The sequence below is a fragment of the Perissodus microlepis genome, chromosome 6 (assembly GCF_051167445.1).
Source record: "Perissodus microlepis isolate ML-2025 ecotype Zambia chromosome 6, ASM5116744v1, whole genome shotgun sequence".
Lineage (NCBI taxonomy): Eukaryota > Metazoa > Chordata > Actinopteri > Cichliformes > Cichlidae > Perissodus > Perissodus microlepis.
Window position 1 is genome coordinate 3,414,206 of NC_140466.1, and position 23,467 is coordinate 3,437,672.

The window sequence follows — 23,467 nt, forward strand, 5'->3', positions numbered from 1 at the left end:
AACGCTACGTCCAGATGAACAGAATCAACCTTTTGAGATTTCCTTACCTGGATGATTGAGCATGCATGAAGACAGTGATTGTTATGCTTGCTCCAACCACTGATACCCTCTCACAGATTATGGTCATCCATTCCACTAGATTAAGGCTACGTTCACACTGCAGGCAAAAGCGCATCAAATCTGATTTTTTTGACCCTATGCGACCCATATCCGATCATGGTATGACAGTGTGAACGGCACAAATCCGATATTTTCAAATCCGATCTGGGTCACTTTCGTATGTGGTACTGAATCCGATACATATCCGATGTTTTAGAAAGCGACTGCTGTTTGAACGGTCATGTCGCATTAAATCCGTCTTTTACGTCACTGACACAAGACAAACGCTAATTATCAGCGCCCGAGAAGACATCGCGAACGCTTCCTGGCCATCCAGTGTAGATGTCAGTGAAACTGTTGGGAAGACAACGTTGGAGAAACGTGAACATTTTATTTGTACTGTATAATCTGCAGATTCTGACAGAAATCTGCAACTATCCTTTGAAGCACTGCTCCTCAGCAATAAGGATAATTATTAGGTTATCTGCATTATTATGTAAATAACAAAATAACTCAAAGCAAAGATTGGGCAACGTAAAGTCCGAAGTCTTTATATTAAGGCCATCAGTCAAACAATACTGTTTGGTCTGGGTCTAAACAAAGCGCGTTGTGTGTGACGTCTTCTTTTGCGCATGCGGGCCACTTTGAGCGTTCACACTAGAGCGCGTTTGCTGTCGCATTTTATTTGTAGTGTGAACGAGCAGACAAAAAAATCGGATTTGATCAAAAAATCGGAATTGAGCATTAAGACCTGCAGTGTGAACGTAGCCTTAGTCACCAGTTTACCTGCATCAACCCGGGAAAACCATTATTCATTCCATAATAGACTGATTTTCCAAATCAGCTCATTTGATTGCGCTAGATAAACTGCCTTTTGCCTAAGAGACTGCCAAGCTTCCTGTTGATTATGTTTTTTGGACTCCACAGCATTCCTATGAAGATTGTCTCTGATAGAGGGCCTCGCTTTACTTCACAGGTTTGGAAAGCCTTCTGCTCTGCACTGCCATGGTCAGCCTCCATTTTCTGAGTACCATCCTCAGTCCAATGGCCAAACCGAGAGACTCTGGAATCAGCTCTCTGCTGCATCACTACACAAAACCAAGCAACCTGGTCTTCACATCTTCCTTGAGTAGAGTACGCACAGAATTCACTTACCTCATCTGCAACTGGTCTTTTGCCCTTTGAAGCCTCCCTAGGTTACTGACCTCTCCTGTTCCCATAAGTCGAGACTGACCTCGCGGTTTAATCTGGTCCAAGTCCAACGCATCTGGACTTGGACCAGGGAGGATCGTCAGTGCCGCTACACAGAACGATTAAGATCTAATGCCTGCTCCCAGGTATGAGCCTAAACAAAAGGTATGGCTCACCGCTATGACATTCCTCTGAAATCGCTTTCCCGTGAACTTGCTCCACGTTGCATCACTAAATATAAGAGATTGAATGTGTCCTCATTCCTGCGGCAGTTAGTTCTCGGACGCTCACTTGGTTGCCTTACCCAGAGCCTCACGACATCCACCTGTAAGTAAGCCTGCAGAATCAATATTCCTCTCTCCTCCTTGCATTAACTCCTCATTCTCAGAACAACAGACGCCCTCTTTCCCAGTGCCTCCATGTCAGAGACTCTGCACTACGTACCCTCGTCGTGTCATTTCTAATCTCTGTGTTCGCAATAAAGTTTACTAATATCTTATCGCTTTTCCGTTTAGTGTCTGCATTTGGGTCCACTCCCATGTACTGGCCTCAGGCCCCCCTTGACAGGATGATCCATGACAAGGTCTCTGTGCACAGACCCCAGCCTTGACATCCGATCACCTGAAGACTTCAACGTGCACGCTAGACAGTCAAACAGGTGAAGACAGAATATAGACTTTTATTGGACCCTCTATCATGGCTCTCACATCCTGCCTCCATCGTTCTGTCTCCCTTGACAGTTGGAGCTTCTACATCAGTAATGCAGACCAGGACTGCCCTTACAATAATGGTTAGGCCTTCTCCAGCTCATAAGAGTCGACTAACATTCAGATGGATGCACTACACGGCTGTGTTCTCAGCCCCTTCCTCTTCCTCCATTCACTCTACATCATGACTGCTAAGTGCAAAAAGCCACAAACATCATTGTAAAGTCTGACACAGCAAAAACCGTTACTGTTAACATCACAAATGACAAACACAGATATAAATGTCCCTGGATCCAGAGACTCAGTTCGTCCTGTTGTGGAGAGAGTTGGTTTTTTATCCTCAGTGGAGGTATACAGTCTTGCTTTTATTTTTGATTTCATTTTTCTTTTTTGAAACACATTATTTTATAACCTAATGCATACCACAGTAAAATTTCAGTAAATCATGAAGGCATTAAAGAAAAAATAGATACCACCCAACCCCACTACAGGACAGAGCATTTTCAGCACTTATATTGAGCTTCATTCAGCACCATCTGCAGTGTGCGTTGCTTTGCAAGTTGTTGCCACTTTCATCCCCAAGCTTTATCCTGAAATTAGATCATCATACAGAAGACGTGTGTCAGTGTGCTCTGGATCCAGAGAGAGACATTTATCAAAGCACACCTCTGTATATGCTTCAAACCTTGCACCATGGATGGGGGAGGGTAGTAAACAATAAAGAATTTATAGGAACACACGCACAAACAAACACACACACACAAACACACACACACACACACACACACACACACACACACACACACACAAAGGGGATGTAATACATTTAATCCTTTACTGGAGTGATTGCACTCTGTGTTCCTAGATAGCCTGAAGCATGTCGTAAGGGGAATTAGTGTGTCAGTGTGTATATGCTGGTGTGTCACTGCATAGATATATACATACACCCGATAATGAGTATGCGTGAGAGAGACACAGCATGATGTGAGACCCTCCAATCAGCTCTCTCCGTCCATACGCAGCCCACTCTGGTGTCACCACGGGTTCATGTCGCAGCTTGACTGGATGCCGCGGAGTGAGGACGTGTCTGTGCAGATGTGCATTACAGGACTTGTATGTAGGACGCTTCTCAAACCTTCATGCCTGGAAGAGTGTGGCGTGGGCGACTGCCTGTAGGCGAGGTGTGTGTGTGTGCCTGTGTATGTGTTTGTGTGTGTGCGTGTGTAGGCAGTGTTGTTGTTTCTGTCGTGTAATAATGTCAACCTCCTTCTGCCTAAAAATGTGCTTCTCCATGGTAACCAAATCACACAGACAAGCCAGTGAGGGAAAGGGCTACAAAGCAGTGTGTGTGTGTGTGTGTGTGTGTGTTTAGTGCTAAAAGGCAATAACAACAAAAATTAAAAAGATAAAATTGTCACCTGACAAATAACCTGACTGAAGCTTCGGCAGCATTCAAAAGAACGTGAACATGGACTCATCTCTTCATTTCTTCTGTTTCTTTCCTCTTTTAACCTTTAGTTCGGCTTTCCATCACATTTGTGTTATCCTTTCTTTCTTTTGCCTCCTTATTTACAACACTCATGTTTCTCTTTTTCTATTTCTTTCCTTGCTATTCATTGAATTTGATCTCTTTCCCATTCTAACCTTTCTTGGCTTCATTGGTTCTGCTCTTTTTATTTCCATTCTTATTCCCTTTTCCTGAATTCCTTGTTCCTGTTCTTAGTTTTTATCCTCCCCTTTCACATTTCCTTTTCTTGATGTGTATCCCATTTTTTTCCTTATTTTCTTTCTACAAATGTCTTTTGTATTTTACCCTTCATACCTCCACCCAGCCCTCTGTTTTCCTTCCCTCTCTTCTCAAAGCTTTGACTTCTGTTTCCTCTTTCCTATTATTCCTCAGCCCTTCTCTCCTGTCATTGGTTTCTCCCCTCATTCCTCTTTCTCACCTCTTCTTTTGCATTTTTCTTTTCCTTTCCAATTTCCATTCCTTATTTCTTACCAATAAATCTTTCTTACCTCCTCCACCTTTCTCGTCTTTCCTTTCTGTTGGTTTAATTTCCCCTCTTTCCCTTTCTCTTGGCTTTTCTCTTTCCATGTTCTTTCTTTTCTTTCTAATCTCTCCTCACTTTCTCGCCTGGCTGACACACCTGGCTGACTTGACAAATGAAGACACGGCACACCTGTCACTCTTATGTCTCTAATTCTCCACCCTCTTCTTTTCCCACCCCCGGCGTCTGGGACACCCATCTGCTGACAAAACGGGAAAGGCGTGCATCGCTGCAGCAGCTTGGCCGGCGGCGGCGGCAGCAGCATTTGACGAGAACAGCATTCATTTAGGCCTGAACTGCGCGAACATCAGCTTTCCTTAAATGGGCAGAATAGATGGGAGCCTTGGGGATGGCAGATCAGTAGGGAGACGCAGTGGGCTTTCAGTGTGCGCAGCGACCCCGCCTTCAACACAAACACATGCCTTGACAGGATGACATACGAGGCGGTGCTGAGTGTAAACTGCCATCATTCACAGGGAATGGTAAATCGTGAATGGTGAGAAGAACGATGACCGGCGAAGACATAATGCTCCATTTCCACTAATAAGGCTGTAGATCAAGTCTGTAAGCAGGCCAGACCCACTCTGTGGTGAAGAAGACTGAAGGAAAAAGCAAAGGTAGCGTGGCTGTAAATCCACACCAGTTTTCCACTTCCGATCTTGAAATGCCTTTCTCACCACGCTCTACATCACCACGCTAAAAAGAGCTTTTAAAACCACATAAGATTAAACAAAATTACACAACGTGGTCACGTTTCCTCTCACGCACGTTTGGGGGAAAAAACCCAACATACATTTCTCACCAGTTTCACAACATTTTAAATGAAAAAGATGAAAGTGTTTTGTGCACAAAAGACAGAAGACAGTGATGCAAACCAGTAGTGTAACAACGGGAATATTTTCTATGGCTGACATTGTTATTAGAGTGACCAAAAAACCTTGCATGTGCTCACCAAGCATTCCTGTTGTCCTCATTTCCAGTGCATATGTTTATTCTTCTACCGCAGTAGCTTTGCTTGATTTACAGTTAAGAACAATCCTTGTTTGTCTCATACTTGGCCTCGGTGCAGCCCTTCAGTTCCAGTTTAAGGCAACTTTCTACTGATTGGTTGGATCTTGCAAACTAAAGATCAGCGGGTTCCTGTGCTCACAGCCACAGCTGAACTAATGTTCTGCATTTGTAATCAGCTTATATACAACTTTGTTTAAGTAAAGGGAAAGATTATGGGTACGTAGCCAACACAGAAGTCCTTGTGTGCCTTCCTTGAAAAAACCCCCATCAACACAGAGCCTGACATTAACGTCGATGATGCTATACGTATGTAAGAGAGGGGGAAATCAACAAAACAACATAAGAACCAAAAATCCTCCAAAAAACCCACTGGAAGCACAGGTAATGGCTGCAGTTGGCAGTTGTTTCACTTCAAAAAAGAAGTTCTTTGTGTGCATTTATTTTGTCTTCTCCACAGCACAGGCTAAGTTAGGGGTCCAACAACAACACAAACAACACAACTACAACATGTAGACAATGGATCTACAAAGTTCTGCACAGCATTAATACACAACCCCACCGGTCCCTTCAGATGACCATATAAGGAGACCTGCTATCGCCGATGTCACACATCCGGAAGAGTAGAAAAAAACTTTTTCATGTTGGAGCCATTCTGAGATCTTAATTAAGCAAACATAGAGGAGAGAGAGATTTTGATTTCAGATTTTGGATATGAAATGTAGCAAAATGTTTACTTTTTTCTGGCTCCTGTCAGTCGTTTATCTGATTTTCACATCATTCTTCTGATTAAACTCTGTTTGATCTTCTATTTTTCTCACAGTAAAGTCCCGCAAAGTTAACTCGATTTCTCTGTTGGTTGAAGATCTTATATCTCTGTGCTTGATTTATGAGGAGCGACCTCATTGCGTGAAACCCAACCATGTTTAATAGGAGCAGAAAATAGGAAAAGAACAAGAGGTCCTCTTTTAACCCTGAGGTTTGTTTAAAATCTGACTGCTTGCTGATTGCTCTTGTTTCGTGCCCAGTTGGACTCTTTGAACTCAGCAGTAGAAACAGCCACACAAAGTGTGTCCAAAAAACTCTTTGAATTGTTTACGTGGGCCTTCACTTTCCAGCGAGGATGATAATAATAGGAGCTGAAACAAATCACTTTAAGCATTAAAAGGCGCGTTTTCAGATTGTTGACACTGACGTATCCAGTCAAGGAAGTCCTGTCATTAGAGCTGCACAGTGTGCATGATGGACATAGCCATCAGCTTTCAAATCCAGGATGTGCTGTCAAACCTTCCTGCCTGATAAACTGTTTTATATCTAAAAAAGGGTGTACAGATTTGTGTCGGTGTATCAGCAGGAAAAGAGAAAAGGCATAAGCTGGGACAATTAAAGCAGGGAGAAAGCGTGCGTGTTACACAGGCTGCAGATTGAGTCGTGTATGAGAAGAGAGGAGTGAAGTGTGCGGAGAGAGCAGCAGGTTAGTCGCCTATACTGAGAAACATGATGGAGATTATGCAGTGCTTCCGCCCTTCTGGTAAAAAGCAGTGTGAGCACGACGCACTGAGAGACAAAGATTTAGCACTGGTAGTATCGGTGTGTAGGAGTTTGAATGTGTTAATAGTAGCTCGCAGGTCACAAACTCACTGAATGCTTACAAATATGTACGCACACAACAGCTGCAACCAGATAAGAGAAAAACGAACAATGAAGAGTGCATATAATAGTTTGGAAAAGCCTTAACGTGGCTCGAAATGCATTTTTCATTGGCACTGGAAGATGTCAGGTGTCTGTGTTAGGAGCCTGTCTGTTCTCCACTGGGAGGCAGTGCGCCTCTACAAAGCAGACAGATTGTCAGCAGTTAGTTCAGTTTCTGGAAGCCATCTGGAGCTGACATTAAACACACATAAACAAACACTCAGCCATTAACAAGCTATAGCACCAGCAAAAGCAGGGCAGCTTCAAAGAGAGGGCCATGAAACACACACCAGCTTCTTATCACACTGCAGAGCTCGCTGTGGTTTCCGTATCAACCTGGGGACTGTTTAAAACTAAGTCATCCTGCCTTTTTATTTCAAGTTTCAGACTATAATCACAAACATAATTGTCATAGGTATCGTGTATCATGTCCTGCAGACAGATGGCTGTTTCTGCTGCACTTCTACAGCCCAGAGGTGCTCGAGAAGACTGGCCATTTTTAAGCGCCGTAAGATTCATGATTTATAGTCCTATTTCCGCAGCTTTTGGGGTCACCTCTCTTGATTTCTATTCAGGCTTTAAACTGTAAAACAATGAATCCTCTTCAGTTCTATATGAGGAAGGTGCAACATCAAAAAACTGAAACTCACTGGCTTTGACTTTCTGAATTTCTCGGCAGTAACAACACTTTGGCAGCAGTTTGCAGTGACCAAGCATTAACAGGAAGTGGTAAGAGGACAAACTGGAACATACACACATATATATATATATATATAAATATACCTGGGCCCTTCCCGTCTCCCCATGGCAAGGCTGGTCTGGTCTCAAACACACAGGCAGGGAAAGCATGCACAGGCATGAGTGTGCATTCATTATGCAGATAAAAGGTCTTTCTCGCATTCTTATATGCATGCCAGTTGAAATGCCAATCTCCCAGACCCCCTTTTTGTTTTATCTAAATATTTATTCCTCCCCTTCACAGCACAGCCATGCCTACAGCCATAGGAAGAGGGGTCAGGATGGCTCAGGATGGCTCAGACGCCCCTGCAGACAGCCTATGTCATGGCTCATGCTCGCTCTGCCTGTCAGTTACTTTTTCAGGGTCTGCGTTCATTCTCAGAATTAGAGTGCTAATATGGGGTCACCAGCCAGCTCCTCTAGGAACTCTTAAAACCGATGGCGGGTCTGAAATCCTCTTCTGAAACTGCGAATGAGCACAGACCCGTGTGTGGGAGGAGGGGACAATAGTTGTGACCCATGCAGCAAAATCCATGGATTGTCCAGCAAGTCTTACCCTGTCCTTCACTATGAGACACTTTGCAGGGGGAGGAGACAGACAATGGAAACAGAGTTAGTCAGGATTTATACGGAGAGAGTAACCGCTGAGGAGACAACAGTTCCAGGTGTCTCCACCCTGGATGGTACAGTAAAGGCTCAGAGAAATAACCAAACTATATGAACTTTCAGAGACTCCCTTTGTTCAGTTAAGTCAGTAATCCACAAGCGGATTTGTGCAAATACTGGCTACGTTCCAACCCAATAGCTTGCTCTCTTGCATCTGATACTGCTGTTTTCTTGTTTTTTAAATGACAGATGACACCAATGTGTAAGAAACTGAACTTATTTGGTTTTGCATCATATTTCCAGGATAGAAATCAGCTCCAGATCTAAACGCAGCCAGCATTTCCTTCCTTTACCTTCGAGTAGTACAGACGTCACATTCACAGCACATAGAGAAAACAGAAAAAAACAAAAGAAAAAAGGATGCTAACCACTTTGTCCTCCTTTGTGGCATGCAGTCCAGGTAGCAGGGAGAATCAAGAAAAGTGAAGGAGGGGTGGGTCGGAGTAGGAAAGGAGAGAAATAAATGATAAAATGAACGGAGAAGTAGAGGAGGTGAAGTTATGACGTGGAAGAGCGGACAGATTGTGAGAAGAGAAGGGCAAATGAATGAGGAGAAAAAGGAGAAAGAGGATGTGGTGCAAACATCTGTTAGTTACATTCTGCAGAGTTATTTCACATACTTCATAATCAGAGTCTGAGGGCAGCGGAGACAACAGCACGCACATGTATGTGATTGCTGACACGTTAGGCTGCGGCGGCATGCAACATGCTTGCTCGTGACCTGCGACAGGATCAGGATGTGCCATGCCTCCTACACTAAAAGCAACACAGAGAACTGTTTTGTTTTTTTGGACACATCTTCCCTTTTAACCCATTTTCTGGATTTTTACACTGCAAACAATCTCAGGTCCTTTAAATCCAAAATATTTTGCTCATTAAACTAATAGAGTTAGCGCCCAGCGTCACGTAGAGGCTAAGCTTTGTGGTTTGTGTGTCGCTGTGATGCCTTCTGCAGGGCACAGGGCAGCACTACACAGCTCTTTCAATCAGAATTAATTAATTATTACACTAAGCTGCTTATGAACAAGTAAACGTTTGTTTCCTGATAATTTCTCCCTAATTATTTTTGTTTTTATAGTTTTGCAGAGCCCCTGTATGTCTGAGAATGGATCCTTGTCCTTTTGTCAAAAGGGTCTCTAGCTTTGAGGTTGTGAAATTATGTCCTGGAAAGTGCAACATACTGATGTCGTGTACAGCGTGATATTTTACCCAGACAGTTTTTGTAGTACAGTTTTAAAATTATCCCCCAGAAAACAGGTTTCTGATATTTACTTCATGTTGACTTTAAAATGGTTTATGGAGTATTTTTATGGCAATGTTCTAAAATTACATTTAGTACTCGTCTTTGTACTGTGGTATTTTTTTAATGACAAAAAGCCTGTTTGTAGCCAGCTCACTTTTAAAGTGTATGTAGTGCATTCATTAAAATGCACGTGATGAAGTGCATACAGTATATTTATAGAGCACTAAATGTAATTTTGAGGTACAAACTTCTGCCTGGAGGAAAATAAAGTGTTCTGCTCATGTGGAGTAAATGAGCAGTCTGTAGGCAGGAGAAAAATTTTATGTGATGCAACAAATCTCACACGTTCCTAATGCTGTTATTTTGCATGACTGGACAAACGGGCCGGGACAGAGGCAAGCACTGCCGAGACCATGAGAGCGTCACTTCTGACACATCCCTCCCACGTAATACACACACACACGCTCGCTAATGCACATACACAAATAGAGAGAAGAAGTGGAGCACGACTTGCATGTTGCGTATTCCTTGTAAGGACTTATTAATGAAATTGTCTTGTGAATGCAGAAACTTTTAGTTTAAAATAAATAGAAAACAAATCTTAGAAAGAATTTTGAAAAATGACGTATCAGCTTTAGGAGAGACGGACCAGAAAAATAAAGGGGAAAAATTATGTTCTAAAAATATCTATTAATGAACTGTAAATGAAGCATTTAATGAGCAGATTTTGTGTTTGATGTCTTCTAACCTCAGTTAATTAGGCAGGTTTATAGATTAATTGATTCATTATGTAAAAGTAGCACAAATACAGAAACAAACAAATGAACAAAAATCTCCAGCAAGAAGATCAAAGCAGTAAAGACATGAAGTTACACCTAAAATAATATTTAAAAGATTTTGCTCCTTGAAATTTCACTTGTAAAATTTCTATTAAATTCAATTTATAACCATGAAGTTCTTCGAGAAGACCACATTGTCTGGTTTTATTTGAAGTCCAAATAAGTTCGTATTTGTTGTATTTATAAATGATACTAGCCTCCTCTCTTTACTTCCGTGAAGCAGTGTGCCTGCTGTTAGAGTAATATTAATGGCTGTACCAGCAGGGATACTATCTTTAGCCCCTTTTTTGACTGGCCTTTTGAGTTCTACATACGTGTGGTGCCAGTGGGAGTCCAGGCCCAGCTGGGATGGGCGGATACTGAACAGATTGGGAACCAGCAGGCCAAGGGTGGAGGGCTCATGGTCAGGTAAGATAACCAGAAGGTGGGCCTCTCTCTTGGGTTGGAGGAGAGCCCAGAGAAAGCTTGGATGGAAGAGGGGCCGGGTCTTAAAATAGCACAAACATGCTTAGTTTATGGCTGGAAGGCACACTGATTCAACATGAATCCCATGAATGGAGATAACGTGGTGATACAGTCTGTGTCTTTAATTATAATAAGCTGCTTTTTAGCTTGTAGCCCAGGCTTGGTGCAGGCTTTAGTTTGGCATTTTATTTCTTTTTTAGACAAACAATATTACCCAGACAAGCTGTTTATCAGCTGACTCTTCACATGGCACCACCAGAACAAGGACACAAAGATATATATATATCTTTATATCTTTGGTACTGACATACACGACTACACAGGCTAAATTTTATCTTAAAAATTTATACTTTAGCCTAGAATTTAGCGTGATTGTGCCCAACATTTTGCTTTACTGTTGGTTTCACTCAATACTTGCAAACCTAATATTCCCATCGGCCCCTGTTTTGGAAGATTGGCTTGGCATCTATGTCTCGTGCCAAGCCATTCTTCCAATACACTTTGTTCTCACCAAAGTGTGACAAGGAAACAAAAAAAGCAGACGTGACAAACACACAGAAGCAGAAGGAGCGATCGTGAATCGTCTACAGCAGGAATGAGGTGAGTACGAGAGGACGAAGGAAAACATTCAGAGGCTTCTCACATTGTTGGAGCGCAGAGAGACCCGCCCTCCACAGCGAGCGCAGAATTTGATCTGGCAGTAGGAGCAGAGGTGGCCGCAGCCATCTGCAAACTTAGTCTTGCGGCAGATGCCGCAGGTGGGCGCGTCGTCCTTCTGCTGGGTCTGCTGGCGCCGCGTCTCGGCCCCGATGCGACGCACTTCCTGTTTGTAGCTCTCAAACTGCTTGTGCAGGGTTCTGAAAGGAGAGAAGACAGAAGTAGAAGATTGCCCATTAGTGGTACATCATGAACTTTAGTTTGTTAAACTTCTTAACTCACCAGCTCTCTTCACAGAGATCTTGATGTCTAATTATCCATACACCAAACGAGAAGAAGATGTTGAAGGTTGTCTGAATAACTGAATAATTCTTAGAATAAATAAATCGTTCAGAAAAAGAAAGTGATGTTTCAGTTAAAGGAAAATAAGTGGCAATTAGAGCTCCACTTGAAAGGTCCCTTTAAGAACAAAAAAAATCATACACCCAATTATGTGAAACTTCAGCTCAGTTTTGCGCTCTGTGGCTCACAGACTTCCTCCCTCCCTGCTTCCCAGGATGCCAGTGATGGAAATAACCCGAGTGTGAATTGCAAATCAGGCCATGTGAAAACACCCACAATGTTGTCTCCACAGAAGTGTCAAAGGAATACTGAATTAGCATAGCATGGCTCGCATATATGGGACCCAGACAGGGACTTTAATTACCTCGCTTAGTAAGAGATTTAAGACAGGAAGGAGATGGCTTCATTCACACATTTGCAGCCAATTTGTCTATTTGTGTAACCAAACAAACTTTATTCAGGGCTCTCGCAACACACCGACGTTATAGCTGAGCTATTTGTCAAAAACTGTGAAATTCACACTTCTGCACACTTGATAAAGTTGAAAATGACAAATGAATGAAACCCACAAATAAAGCGGGATAAGTGGAAAACCTGCTGGTCATCAGGACGCTGAACGCTCCACACTGATTTGTGTTTTCCACACAGGCATTACTTGGACAGCCCACTCAGCCACAACTTTAAGAGAAAAACATCAATAATTTCAATAATCTGACAGTTTAGTCCATGCTAACCAGCTAGCCCCGCCCCTGCTCATCTTCTGTTTTCCCATTGGCTGGATCACAGGGCAAACTGCTGTTGTGGTGGTTTCGATATCATTCAGCTGGGTCTCCAGACAGCTTCTTGTCCTGTGGTCCAAAACTTCAACTGTAACCAAAGTATGTGTGGGAAACACTGCTGAGGTAACAGAGCTGTGAGCTTAGAAACAGCACCCATCATAATCACCCTGATCTCGAGATAACTTAATAATAAATACATTTAAAAGACCTTCAAATACACTTAGTGTAGACGGGTTACCTGGGTCTATTGTAAGCAGACATCGCTTTCTGTATGTCAGCTGCTGGGCAGGAAACGGGTTGAAAACATAACACCTGATCTGTTGTCAACAGCTTTTCATGGTACAAATAATCAAAGAGATAACTATCCTTCAGCATGACCCAATCAAAGTCCAAGAATGTTGCTGTGCCTCAACACGATTCTTCTTTCTCTAAAAAGGTCTGTGTCAGTCTTAAGTAAAAGGCATTATATCCGGATGAAATGGTAAACAATTTCAGAAAAATTTCCAGTCGTCCTCAAATAAAGAAAAAAAGAATGTCGAATAGAAACTGTCAAAGCCGCAGCCATGATTTTCTTCACTGAAGACTTTCTGCTTGTCTGTGGCTCACAGTGCTGCTGCAGCAGACTGCCACCATGCACAGTTGGAGCGGGGAGGAGCCCGGCGGTCTGGGACACATCTCAGCCAATCAGCTCACGCGAGAAATGGCTAAAACAGGCACAGGAGGGCTGAATGAAATCTGCTTTTATTCATTAATGTTGAGGTTAGATGACAAATCAATTGGTTAAATTATTCGTTAGATAATCATTTAGGTATGTTATGTTTAATCTGAAATTATAAATCCTATAAAAGAATATAAGTTAAGGGCTCAGCCCTTAATAAGTTACTTTATTTTCTCAGAGTGCATGATGACAATGATCCTGAGCTCTTAATCCATCACCATTATTGGCTGTGTGTGACTGAGGAAAACAGGATGAAGCCTTGAAGGTTCAATAGATAATGAGAGGAGGACAGATACAAACATCACATGCTTCCAATAGAAAGTGTCTGCGCATGTCTGCAAAAATACTCATATGCTCATGTATTTATTTTTTTACTTAAAAATGCTTCAATTTAAGCTTTAATTTATGGTTGAATGGACATTTTCCAAAATTAAACCCTAAGCTGTATTTCAGATGAAAAACCAACACGACGCTTCCACGGCAGCAACGTCATAAACATGACCCCTGACCCCAAGAAGCTATCCATCCTGCCAACGTGAGTCCAGGGGCTGAGCAAAGCATGGGCGCAATGGGAACAGCTGTCAGAAACAGAGGGTACGCAGCAGGTTGTCATGGTAACGCAGCAGCATCAAGCGCTGGGTGTCAGCGGGTGTCGGTGCACCAGCTGTTCTGTTCTTAGAGATATAGTTTCATCAGCCTTTTTCTATCGCTTCCACACATTCAGCCGACGTGCACCGTTAAAGCTGCACGACGCGGCTCATGATATATAAATAAATCTGTGCTCTCAGCCTAAATCATGAGCTCAGCTGAGGAGGCTCTCGTCCCCCTTGTCTCCAAGTTTCTCCACATCAGTGACAGTTTTCTGATTGCACGTGCTACTATTAGCTAACAAACTGCAACTATTGTGGATTTTAATCTGAATTAATGAATGGGGACCTACTCTGCTCATCGCCAGCTCCATATATTTACCTTTAGACTCTATTAAAGTAGCTTTGCATGATTTATATAGGAAATAATCTTTATGTATTTTATATTCGGGCTTGGTTTATCTGGTTGAACAAGCTGTTGAAGTGCCCCTACATTTCAATCCAGATGTTTTCTGATTGGCTGCCTCTTACAAACAGAAGGTTTGAGTAGAAGGTGGGTGGGGCTTCTTTGTGCCTGAGATGACTATGTTAGGGACATCCCATCTCTGTGACCTTCGGCGTTCTTAAGGTACGTGCCGGGTTATGGGTGAAATACAGTAGAATTACGGTCCCGCGGTAAAACACATTCCAGCCATGTATTCCAGCCCTAACCTTAACTAGCACTTTAATGACATGAAATAGTGTTTTCCAAAGCAATTTGAGGAAAATGAATAAACATGTGTGGATTGATTCCAAACGGTTCTCATGTTCCCTCATTTTTCCGATCTGGTCATTTAGGAACGTGCTGGGTGCCCGGAAGCGTAACATGTTGACGATTTGTCACCTAGCTTAAAATTTTACACCTCAGGAGTGAGAACGTGTTGCCTGGGGTCAAGGTCAGATCCATCTCTTTGTCTCAATAAACAAAAACAGCAACACTGGATGATGCTGAAAACTCTCGGCTTGGAACTACGCTAACCAATGGGTGACATCATAGTGACATCTTTTATATACAGTTTGTGTTCGTGAGTGTGTGTTGCCAGATCCATCTCCCCTGACTCACACACTTTCCACCAATGCATAAGCTTAACCTTGACTTAGCTTCAGATACATGAGTCACCCTAACCACACGGATAAAAACATAATCACTACGGAAAGACACAGGAAGAGACGTCCTCTCAGGTGAGGACATGCTCCTTGTGTTCACTCTGCTGTGTGTTCATTGATTACATGCCTGAGCCTGCTGCTTCCCCGGGGGTCAGCCACCATGGCTGGGAACACAGGTTGTGAAGGAGAACTAAAGTATTTCAGAGGAGCCTTCAGAGTCACTTTTCCACTGGTAACAAAAATGATTTGTAATATTTGGATTCTTCCTAAATTTCTCTGCTGCACCAACTTTAATACCTGCTGAATGTAGGACATCATTGCACGCTTAACTTCAGTTACCCACACTCTCTTTCAATAACAGATATATTAATAAAGATCACACACTGTTGTTCTGGGATATCAGACTTTTTTTGTGAGAAAACGATGATAAATTTGAGCTTTGATTGTTGGTCTTGACTCACGGTAAGTGTGGCTATCTTAACTTAGCTTACCTTTGGTCCGCACAACACTTGCCATTGCAGTAAGTGAGTCCAGGTTTGGCCCAAATGACCATCAACCAGAAGAGAACCAGTCTCAATACCACTTCTTTTTGGCTTCTTTTTAGCTTTGTTTTTGACTCCATGTGTTCTGCTGCTGTTTCAGAAAGGTTAGATATTAAGTCATGTGGTTATCACTAGAACTACATGATTATAGGGTTAACTTTGACCTTAGCTGTTAAGAGAAAGTTTTCTCTTTGAGAATACTGAGACCAAAGCAGAGGTAAAAGGGAGAGCGAATATTAAAAATACAAGACTGCTTGGACATAAGCACAGTGCGGCTCGATGAAGGACATACGTTTTCACCTAATAAGACAAATCATGGCTACTGAGAAAAAAGCTCCATGACTCAATAAGAACTCTTCAACAGTACCAACGGCTGGTCACATTTCTTTGCATTTAACAAATAATGTAGCAACACCACCTCAGAAAAATTACAGGAGCTCTCGAAATCATCGCTCGAGAAAAATCAGTCAGAAGGAATAAAGAGAGCAATGGTCACCTTCTGCAAAACCATCCCCTTGTTTTGGGGGGTGTCTCAATGTTGCCTGTTTGGTGCACCTGTTGTCGCTTTCATTTGCAACAAAAGCAGGGTGCAATTGATTCACAGTAGTTGATACATCATGGCTTGACAGGTCGATATCCCTAAAGACCAACAGATACTGTGTATTGTATACACTACATTTTTAAGCAGTGTATAAGTTATATTCATTTCAACCCATTCATCTCCAAAAAGGGTGAAATACTCCATGAATGTCCCAGCAGTAACCAAAGCCTGAAAAACCACAGTTGTAGCAGGCCAGGTGTCAGTAGTACTAAGAACTGCAGCTATGCATCACCTCCAATGGGATGTGAAAGGGAAGTGACAAACAAGCAACTAAAAACTGTTAACAATGATAAAGAAAGTTAGTCTTCCCTCACAGGATACTTTCGTCTGATAACCATACAAGGCCAGGCAACATTCTTATCAGTGGGCACCGTAAAACACAACTAAAACCATCTGCTAAAAACATTCGAAAAAAGAGTTTACCTATACCTTTGCCTGCAAAATTGATAGGTTTACCCACTGAAGTAGCTCTAGGTCTCAACACATGTCAAAGACAAAGGACAAGCACCTCTAAATGATCACCTTCAGAAAAATCCTTCACCATGACTCAATCTCCTGAAGAGAACTGGTACATGCTTCACAACTCCTCCACCAATCAGAATGCATAAAGAAACCTATCATGTGAGACACTGTGGGTTCATCTGGAAGCGCCATTCAACATCTATCAAAAGCTAAATGTGGAACTTCTCCTCTCAACAAACTTTATGGGATTTCTAGAAGCAGTAGCTAGCCAGATGGTTGCAGACTCCCCGTGAAAATAGGAGAACTTTTGAAGCCTAAGAGTCATCAAGGCCTTTTAGGCAACCTCTCACAATCTAATCATGCACACAGTCATTCTATTAGAATCACAGAAATCCTACTAGACACCGCCAAAAGTCTGCAGCAATGAAATGGAAGCGAAGCCTCCCACTGATAATTGGACTGATGCTCTCGGAAGTGAGAAGCTGTATACCTCTGGAACAGATCACTTAAAGAATAAGATCAATTTCTTATATAAAACATGGGAAATCTTTATGGAGAATCTCCCATCTCACATGTCTCAGTGTCTGCCAGCAGGGTCTCTCTAACTCCACAACACTAAGACTATAAATAGGATCACTTTTATAGCTGCCCTATTTATAGCCACTCAGTGCAGAGAGACAATGCGTCTGATCAGGACCAAAGTTTTACGAGATGACATTGCCTTCATACGGTGATGAAATTATTACATCATGGAAAAAAGTCACCTTTACATGATGGTAGCATGTGGCCGTGGCAGACAGTGACCACAGGGGCCACAGTGGTGTGAACCAGCTGATCTGTGGCTGCCTCGTCTCCCTCGGTGATCACCGGGGGCCGGCAGGGACAGAGAGCCAGATGCGGGTTAGCCGTGGCCTTGTCAAAACACGTGTGTGCAAATGAGCACACATGCACAAATATAAACAATGACACAGACAGAAACCCCACGTATACACATGTACGGGTTAGCCTTCGCCTCAGGCCTCGCATAAACTATTCAGCAAGTCCAAGAACTCCCTCCCTCCTCTTCCTCCTCCTCTTGTTCCCTCTGCATCTCTCCCTCCTCTGTCTCTGCTCTCCTCACCAGTCACTGGTGTTGAGTTGTTAATTAGCGCCGCTATGAATACATGGCCCAAGGATGGGGAGGGGAAAGCTCTGTGCGTGTGTGTGTGTGTTTTGTGCGTATGTGTCTGTTGGCGTGTGTTTGTGTGTGTAGGCCAGTTCTATTTCTGTCCCATCAGCTGATTTCCAGTGACGCCTTGCAGAAGACTCTCTGCAGGAGGAGGTTCAAGAAACTGGAAAGAAGGCCGTGTGTGCTTCAACTCTCAGTAAAGGTCAGCAGGAAGCGTTTGGTTTGATTTGCCCCGCCCCTTTCATGACCCATGGTGTAGTCCTCAACACCCTGGATTTTACCAGCCAGCATAAAGACTGCTGCTAAGCTAAAGCTAAATCCTGTGAATTGTTCTTTTCTAAGAATTCTGGTTTTCTACTACACCTTTAGAAGTAACTTTTAAAGCTACCACGTACATACATGACAAAATCCTACAAACCCTCACCTACTACATATGAAAGCTAGCAGTAAGCTGGTAGTGCTAGTTAGCTTCCAGGTCATTGATAGCACCTTAAATAATTCACACATACAAAAGTTATTTGGATGCAAGTAGAGTTCAAACTTGGAGAATATTACATTGCTTGCTGTATGCTGAATCTAATTCACGCAAAGATCAATTTTAAGTTCATATTCGTCTGAGATTATCAGACAAACCTGATACAGTGATGAAAAGCAAATGTGTCCATATTGATTAAACACTTCAACAGGTCATCAGCAGTCAGCTGATCCATTAATGATGCTGTGATGTTATGAAACTTCCACCATCCTCTTTCTCTTATACAATTCGGGGCCGTGCTGGGGCTGGAGCCTATCCCCACTAACACAGGATGAGAGGCAGGGTACACCCTGGACAGGTCCCCAGTCGGTGACAGGACTAAGACTGAGAGACAGACAACCATTCATATTCACAACTACGGGCAATTCAGAATCGCCAGTGACCCTAACCCCGTGTCCCTGGACTGTGGGTGAGAGAATCTACGCAGACACAGGCAAGTGGCCAGAAGGTGGATTTGAACCCAGGACCTTCTTGCTGTGACAAAACAGCCCTGAAACAGCCTCTGTAAAACAGCATGAGTATATGGACTCGATCACGTGTTTCAGTTCATATTGAATAAAACATTAAGTCTATTTATACATTTTAGTCAACCTAAGTTGTAGAAAAGAGGATCATCCATGATGGGCCAGCTAAAGATTTGTGATTGATAAGTCATTAGACAATGAGAGTCATCCACTGCTCAACTGTAATATATGAGTTCAAAACAGCAACACAGTGATGGCAAAAACACTCGTCTCAAGGCTTCATAATGGGGAGCTACATCCATGCTTTTTACTATCTGTGGTTCTACCCGAAGTGCAACGGTGCCCATCCTTGGAAGTGTTTCTGTTTATTTTTGTTTTATTAATTTACTTATATTCTAAGCATGCAATAAATTAAAGTTATGATTGTCTTGCCATTGTTTTAGATAGATGCATAGATACAGGAAAGATGGCACTTGCATTCTTGCATTTGGAAGGACTTTGAAAAAGACACCACTCCCCAATCGACTGTGATTCAAATGTCAATAGCTATCGAAGGCTTCTTATTTTCTTATTCCTAAGGTGGACAACAGAAGAAGCAGTCAGGATTGAACACTAACTGGGACTTTTCAGAGATATGGCAGTTTTTTTAGTTCACTGGATCAATAATCCAAGCACAACAGAGGGCGTTGAAGCGAAAAATGTTTCTTCTGCTGCTGGAGCTGGAGACCAGGGAAGACAACAGACATGTTGACACATGCTGTGAGGAAGCAAAGAGAGGAGGGAGCTCGGGGATGGCGACAGAGTAATCATAGGAGGTAAATGAAAGCAAGCAGACCCAGAAAGGGAGAAGAGTCTGTGAGATAAAAAGAAAAGAAACAGGATGGCAGGAAGAAAAGGTGAGGAGTGTGTAACACACAGAATCCCATCTCAGAAAGACATGGATCGACAAACTGTCTACAGGGAGGAGGAGGAGGAGGAAGAGGAGGAGGGGGAGAGAGAACAAGTGAAAAAGCAAAGGATGAACAAAAAGAGCCAAGACAGAAACAAGCGTGGGCCAGAGACCAGCGAAGGAGAGAAGCTGATGCATCCGGAGCCACTCTATAAATACCACTTGAGGAGTAGATGATGGAAAGAGGATGGAGACAGGATGATGGAAAGAGGAAGGGGAGGAAGAAGAGGGGGGAGACAGAAAAAGAATAGACAGATCCTCTCAGGCAACTGCAATCTATAAAAGCAAGAAGACTCTGCTTACAAATACTACTACTACTGCTACTACTGACTTGAAATAACCGATAGAAAATGTGTTAGAAATAACCTAAAAAAAAGTAAAGAACCAAAAGAGAAGAGCAAGAGATGGCTGCTAACCCAATGCAAACATCTTCTTTGCTTTCTTGTTTGCCTGCCATGATGTTCTCTATGACGACTTTTACATACTTGCCTCCATCAACTCTCAAAAGGCTATAAAATAGTACAAACGTCATAGCAGAAAAAAACACCCAGATGGCTGCTGTGTACCTCTATAGGGCAGACATTTCTCAAGCAGTCTGGTTGATCCTGCCTGGCTTGATGGAGTTTGATTCCCAGCTTTCATGCATACAGTCACATCCTCTCAGGCTGTTATATTTACACCAACCTGCTGGGTTAGTACACAATTTAAGAGCTGCAGTTCAAAAAACAAAATCTGGCTTCTGTAAAGGGAAACTCAGTTTCAGGGTGGAGAGAACCTTTCATTTTTCACCAATCCTTTCAGTACCAAATATATATAGATATATATATATCTATATATATATAGATATATATATATATATTAGGGGTGTAACGATACTCGTATCGATATTGAACCGTTCGATACAGTACTTTCGGTTCGGTACGCATATGTATCGAACAATACAAAATTTTTAATTTATTTTATCAACTTTCCTTCTGACAATGCTGTCTGTGTTGAGCGCTCAGTGGATCTGCGCTTGACAGTGCAGCCTAGGCGGAGTAGTCGAACGCAGATTCACTGAGCGCAGGGCAAGCTAGCGAGACAGAAGTTAAGCTCTCGTTGCAACATGGCAAATTGAACCTCCCCCACCCTCATTCAGATGTGGCGTTTGGAACTATTTTGGTTTTCATGTGACGTATGACCCTGAAGGTAAGCGTGTCATGGACTAAAGTAAAACAGTATGTTGGATGTGCCACGCAATGCTCAATTACATTGGTAGGAACTAGTACGTTAGCGCACGCCCCACGCACGGGGCGATCTGCGGTAGCTCGTTAACGGAGATTTGCCGTGTTGTGGCGTTAACGTCATTTTAACGAGATTTATATATGACTGCACATTTACCCCGACATCATCCTAGTGCAAAGACAAGTGGAAGCAGACAAAAACAACAAGCACGCATGCTACAAACTTTACCCGAGTCATTTAGACAGCTGTTAGCACAGGATTCTCCTTATGGGGACCTGATATGTTTAATATGCTGCTGAGAATATAGCCCAGAAGAAGCTATAGTATAGCTTTTCTTTTGGAAAGAGCCATTTCTCTGTAATAAACTCTCTTTTCCAAAGATGAGTGATTCCTCAATCAGATACAGGGCTCGCAAAATCGCTAGCCCGACGTCCCGGGGCTAGCGATTTTTCCAGTCGGGCTACCAAAATCTATCTCTGCCCTGCCCGTTGGGCTATTGTAGGAAGGAAAAATATATGTCAATGCTTTTGCATTCTTTCGGAAATGTAGCTGGGTAATTATGTCATTGGCATCGGTGAGCCACTGTCAATATGTGACTTATTGAAATCGCGTTTGAATTTGCGCTTGTTTTTTGCTTTCACTTTGCAATCGGGCGAACTGTGTATAGAGAGCGACAGCACTGATTGGTGAGTGACGATAATTTGCGCACCAATTCCTCTGACATCGTCTTATCAATCGTTAGCTTACTATGCAAACATGACAAGTGAAATCTCCCGCAGCAAGCTCAAACATGTGAGGTTGATCGCGCAGAGAATCGCTGAGCGTTATGTGAGTGCGTGTGTAAAAGCAGCAGGATATATATTTTAGTTCTGCTGAGCCAAATAAGACAGGTCAGGGTGAAGAAGTGACAGCCGAAGAAAAGCTTACCACTAAACGGAAAAGTTATGACAAATCAGACTATAAGGCAAAAAGAAAGTGCAGCTTTATGGTTTCATGGACAAAAGAATTTCTGTGGCTGCAATATGACAAGCTAAATAACCAGGGCTGCACATAAGTGGTCCGCAGGTGCGCATTCGCTGTCAAAATAAAAAACGCGCACAAGATAAGAAGTTGCAACGCGTGTTTGCGTACATAAGATTTTCTGGAGGAGGACAGACATTTGTTTAGAACTCTTAAAGATGTCGAAGAAGCTCCTTTAAGCAATTACTTTGGTTTTCCTCCACCTCCAAAGAAATGTCAGAAGGAGTCCGAACCACAAAAGAAGCACGTATTCTCGGAAAAGTAGTTGCAGGAGGTGAGCTGGCTTCAAACAAATGATGAACGCACAGAGATGTGGTGTGGAATGTGCCGTGAAAATCCCACTCTAGCGGACAAAAACACTGCCTTTTATATGGACGCAAACGCGCGTTGCAACTTCTTATCTGGTGCGCGTCTTTTATTTTGACAGCGAATGCGCACATGCGGACCACTTATGTGCACCCGTGTAAATAACATAATGTTCTGCCGGGTGTGTTGTTGGTTTTCCCTCGATTTCTGAGTCGACAAGCGCCTTTGTTACTGGGACCAGTCATTTTAAGAAAGGCCCCCATTAGAACCCATGAGAAATGCAAGAAATGCATTATTGCTCAGTCTGCAATATCTTTCCCAGAACAAACACCAATTGCAAATAACATACTAAAAATAAACCTGAAAATCAGTTTAAAACAGCTACTATGTTGCAAAGAGTGAACTACCACTGGCACAATTTAGCAGTCTTTGCAAACTTCAAAAAGCAAATGGCCTAGATCTTGGTTCCACTTGCCTCTTACCCGTGACTTCAGTGGAAATTTCAAATTCAGGATCTGACACAGACTGATTCATGTCCTACACAGTTCTTACAAGTTCATAGAAATTTCTGTTCAATTAGAACCAAGTATTTGAGTTGATGATTGTAATTTTTATACAATGTTGTAATTTGTGTTTCAACAATTTTTTGATTAATGTTTTGTTTCCGTTACAATATTATACTTTAATGTATAATATTGTAAAGGAAACAAAACATCAATCAAAAAATTGCTCTCTTTTTTATTCGGGCTACTTAAATTTATTTTGGGCTATCAAAAACTGAAGAGTCCCTGCCCGAAGGGCTACCAGGGATTTTGAAATTTTGCGAGCCCTGAGATATATTTATTTTTTTAATTACTTTTTTGTGTCAGCAACATTAAATTTAAAAACTGTACTTTTGAGTTAAAATATATATTTATAATTTTGATAAATGACAAATTAAAAAGGCATGAACATTTTTTTTTGTATCGAAAAAATATCGAACCGTGACACCAAAGTATCGAACCGAACCGTGAATTTTGTGTATCGTTTGTATCGTCGATACAAAAAAATGTTCATGCTTTTTTAATGTCATTTATTAAAATTATAAATAGATATTTTAACTCAAAAGTACAGTTTTTAAATTTAATGTTGCTGAAACAACAAAGTAATAAAAAACTATCTGATCGAGAAATCACTCATCTTTGGAAAAAAGAGTTTATTACAGAGAAATGGCTCTTTCCAAAATAAAAGCTCTACTATACGCTTCTTCTGGGCTATACTCTCAGCAGCAT

At 42.2% G+C, this 23,467-nt stretch overlaps 1 protein-coding gene across 18 annotated transcripts in view; it reads right to left on the minus strand.

The window, feature by feature from the left end:
- rims1b (regulating synaptic membrane exocytosis 1b) overlaps positions 1-23,467 on the minus strand; it is an 87,564-nt gene that overhangs the window by 50,913 nt on the left and 13,184 nt on the right. For 14 of the 18 annotated variants that reach the window (XM_084930214.1, XM_084930204.1, XM_084930197.1 and 11 more), the window contains exons 2-4: positions 11,340-11,553; positions 8,518-8,529; positions 8,040-8,060 (exon numbers count right to left, since the gene is read on the minus strand). In XM_084930214.1, coding sequence (XP_084786340.1) covers positions 8,040-8,060; positions 8,518-8,529; positions 11,340-11,553 — 247 coding nt within the window. Of the gene's footprint in view, positions 1-8,039; positions 8,061-8,517; positions 8,530-11,339; positions 11,554-12,712; positions 13,075-23,467 lie in introns of those variants that run through there. The other 4 variants (XM_084930199.1, XM_084930196.1, XM_084930198.1 and 1 more) reach the window with 4 other exon arrangements.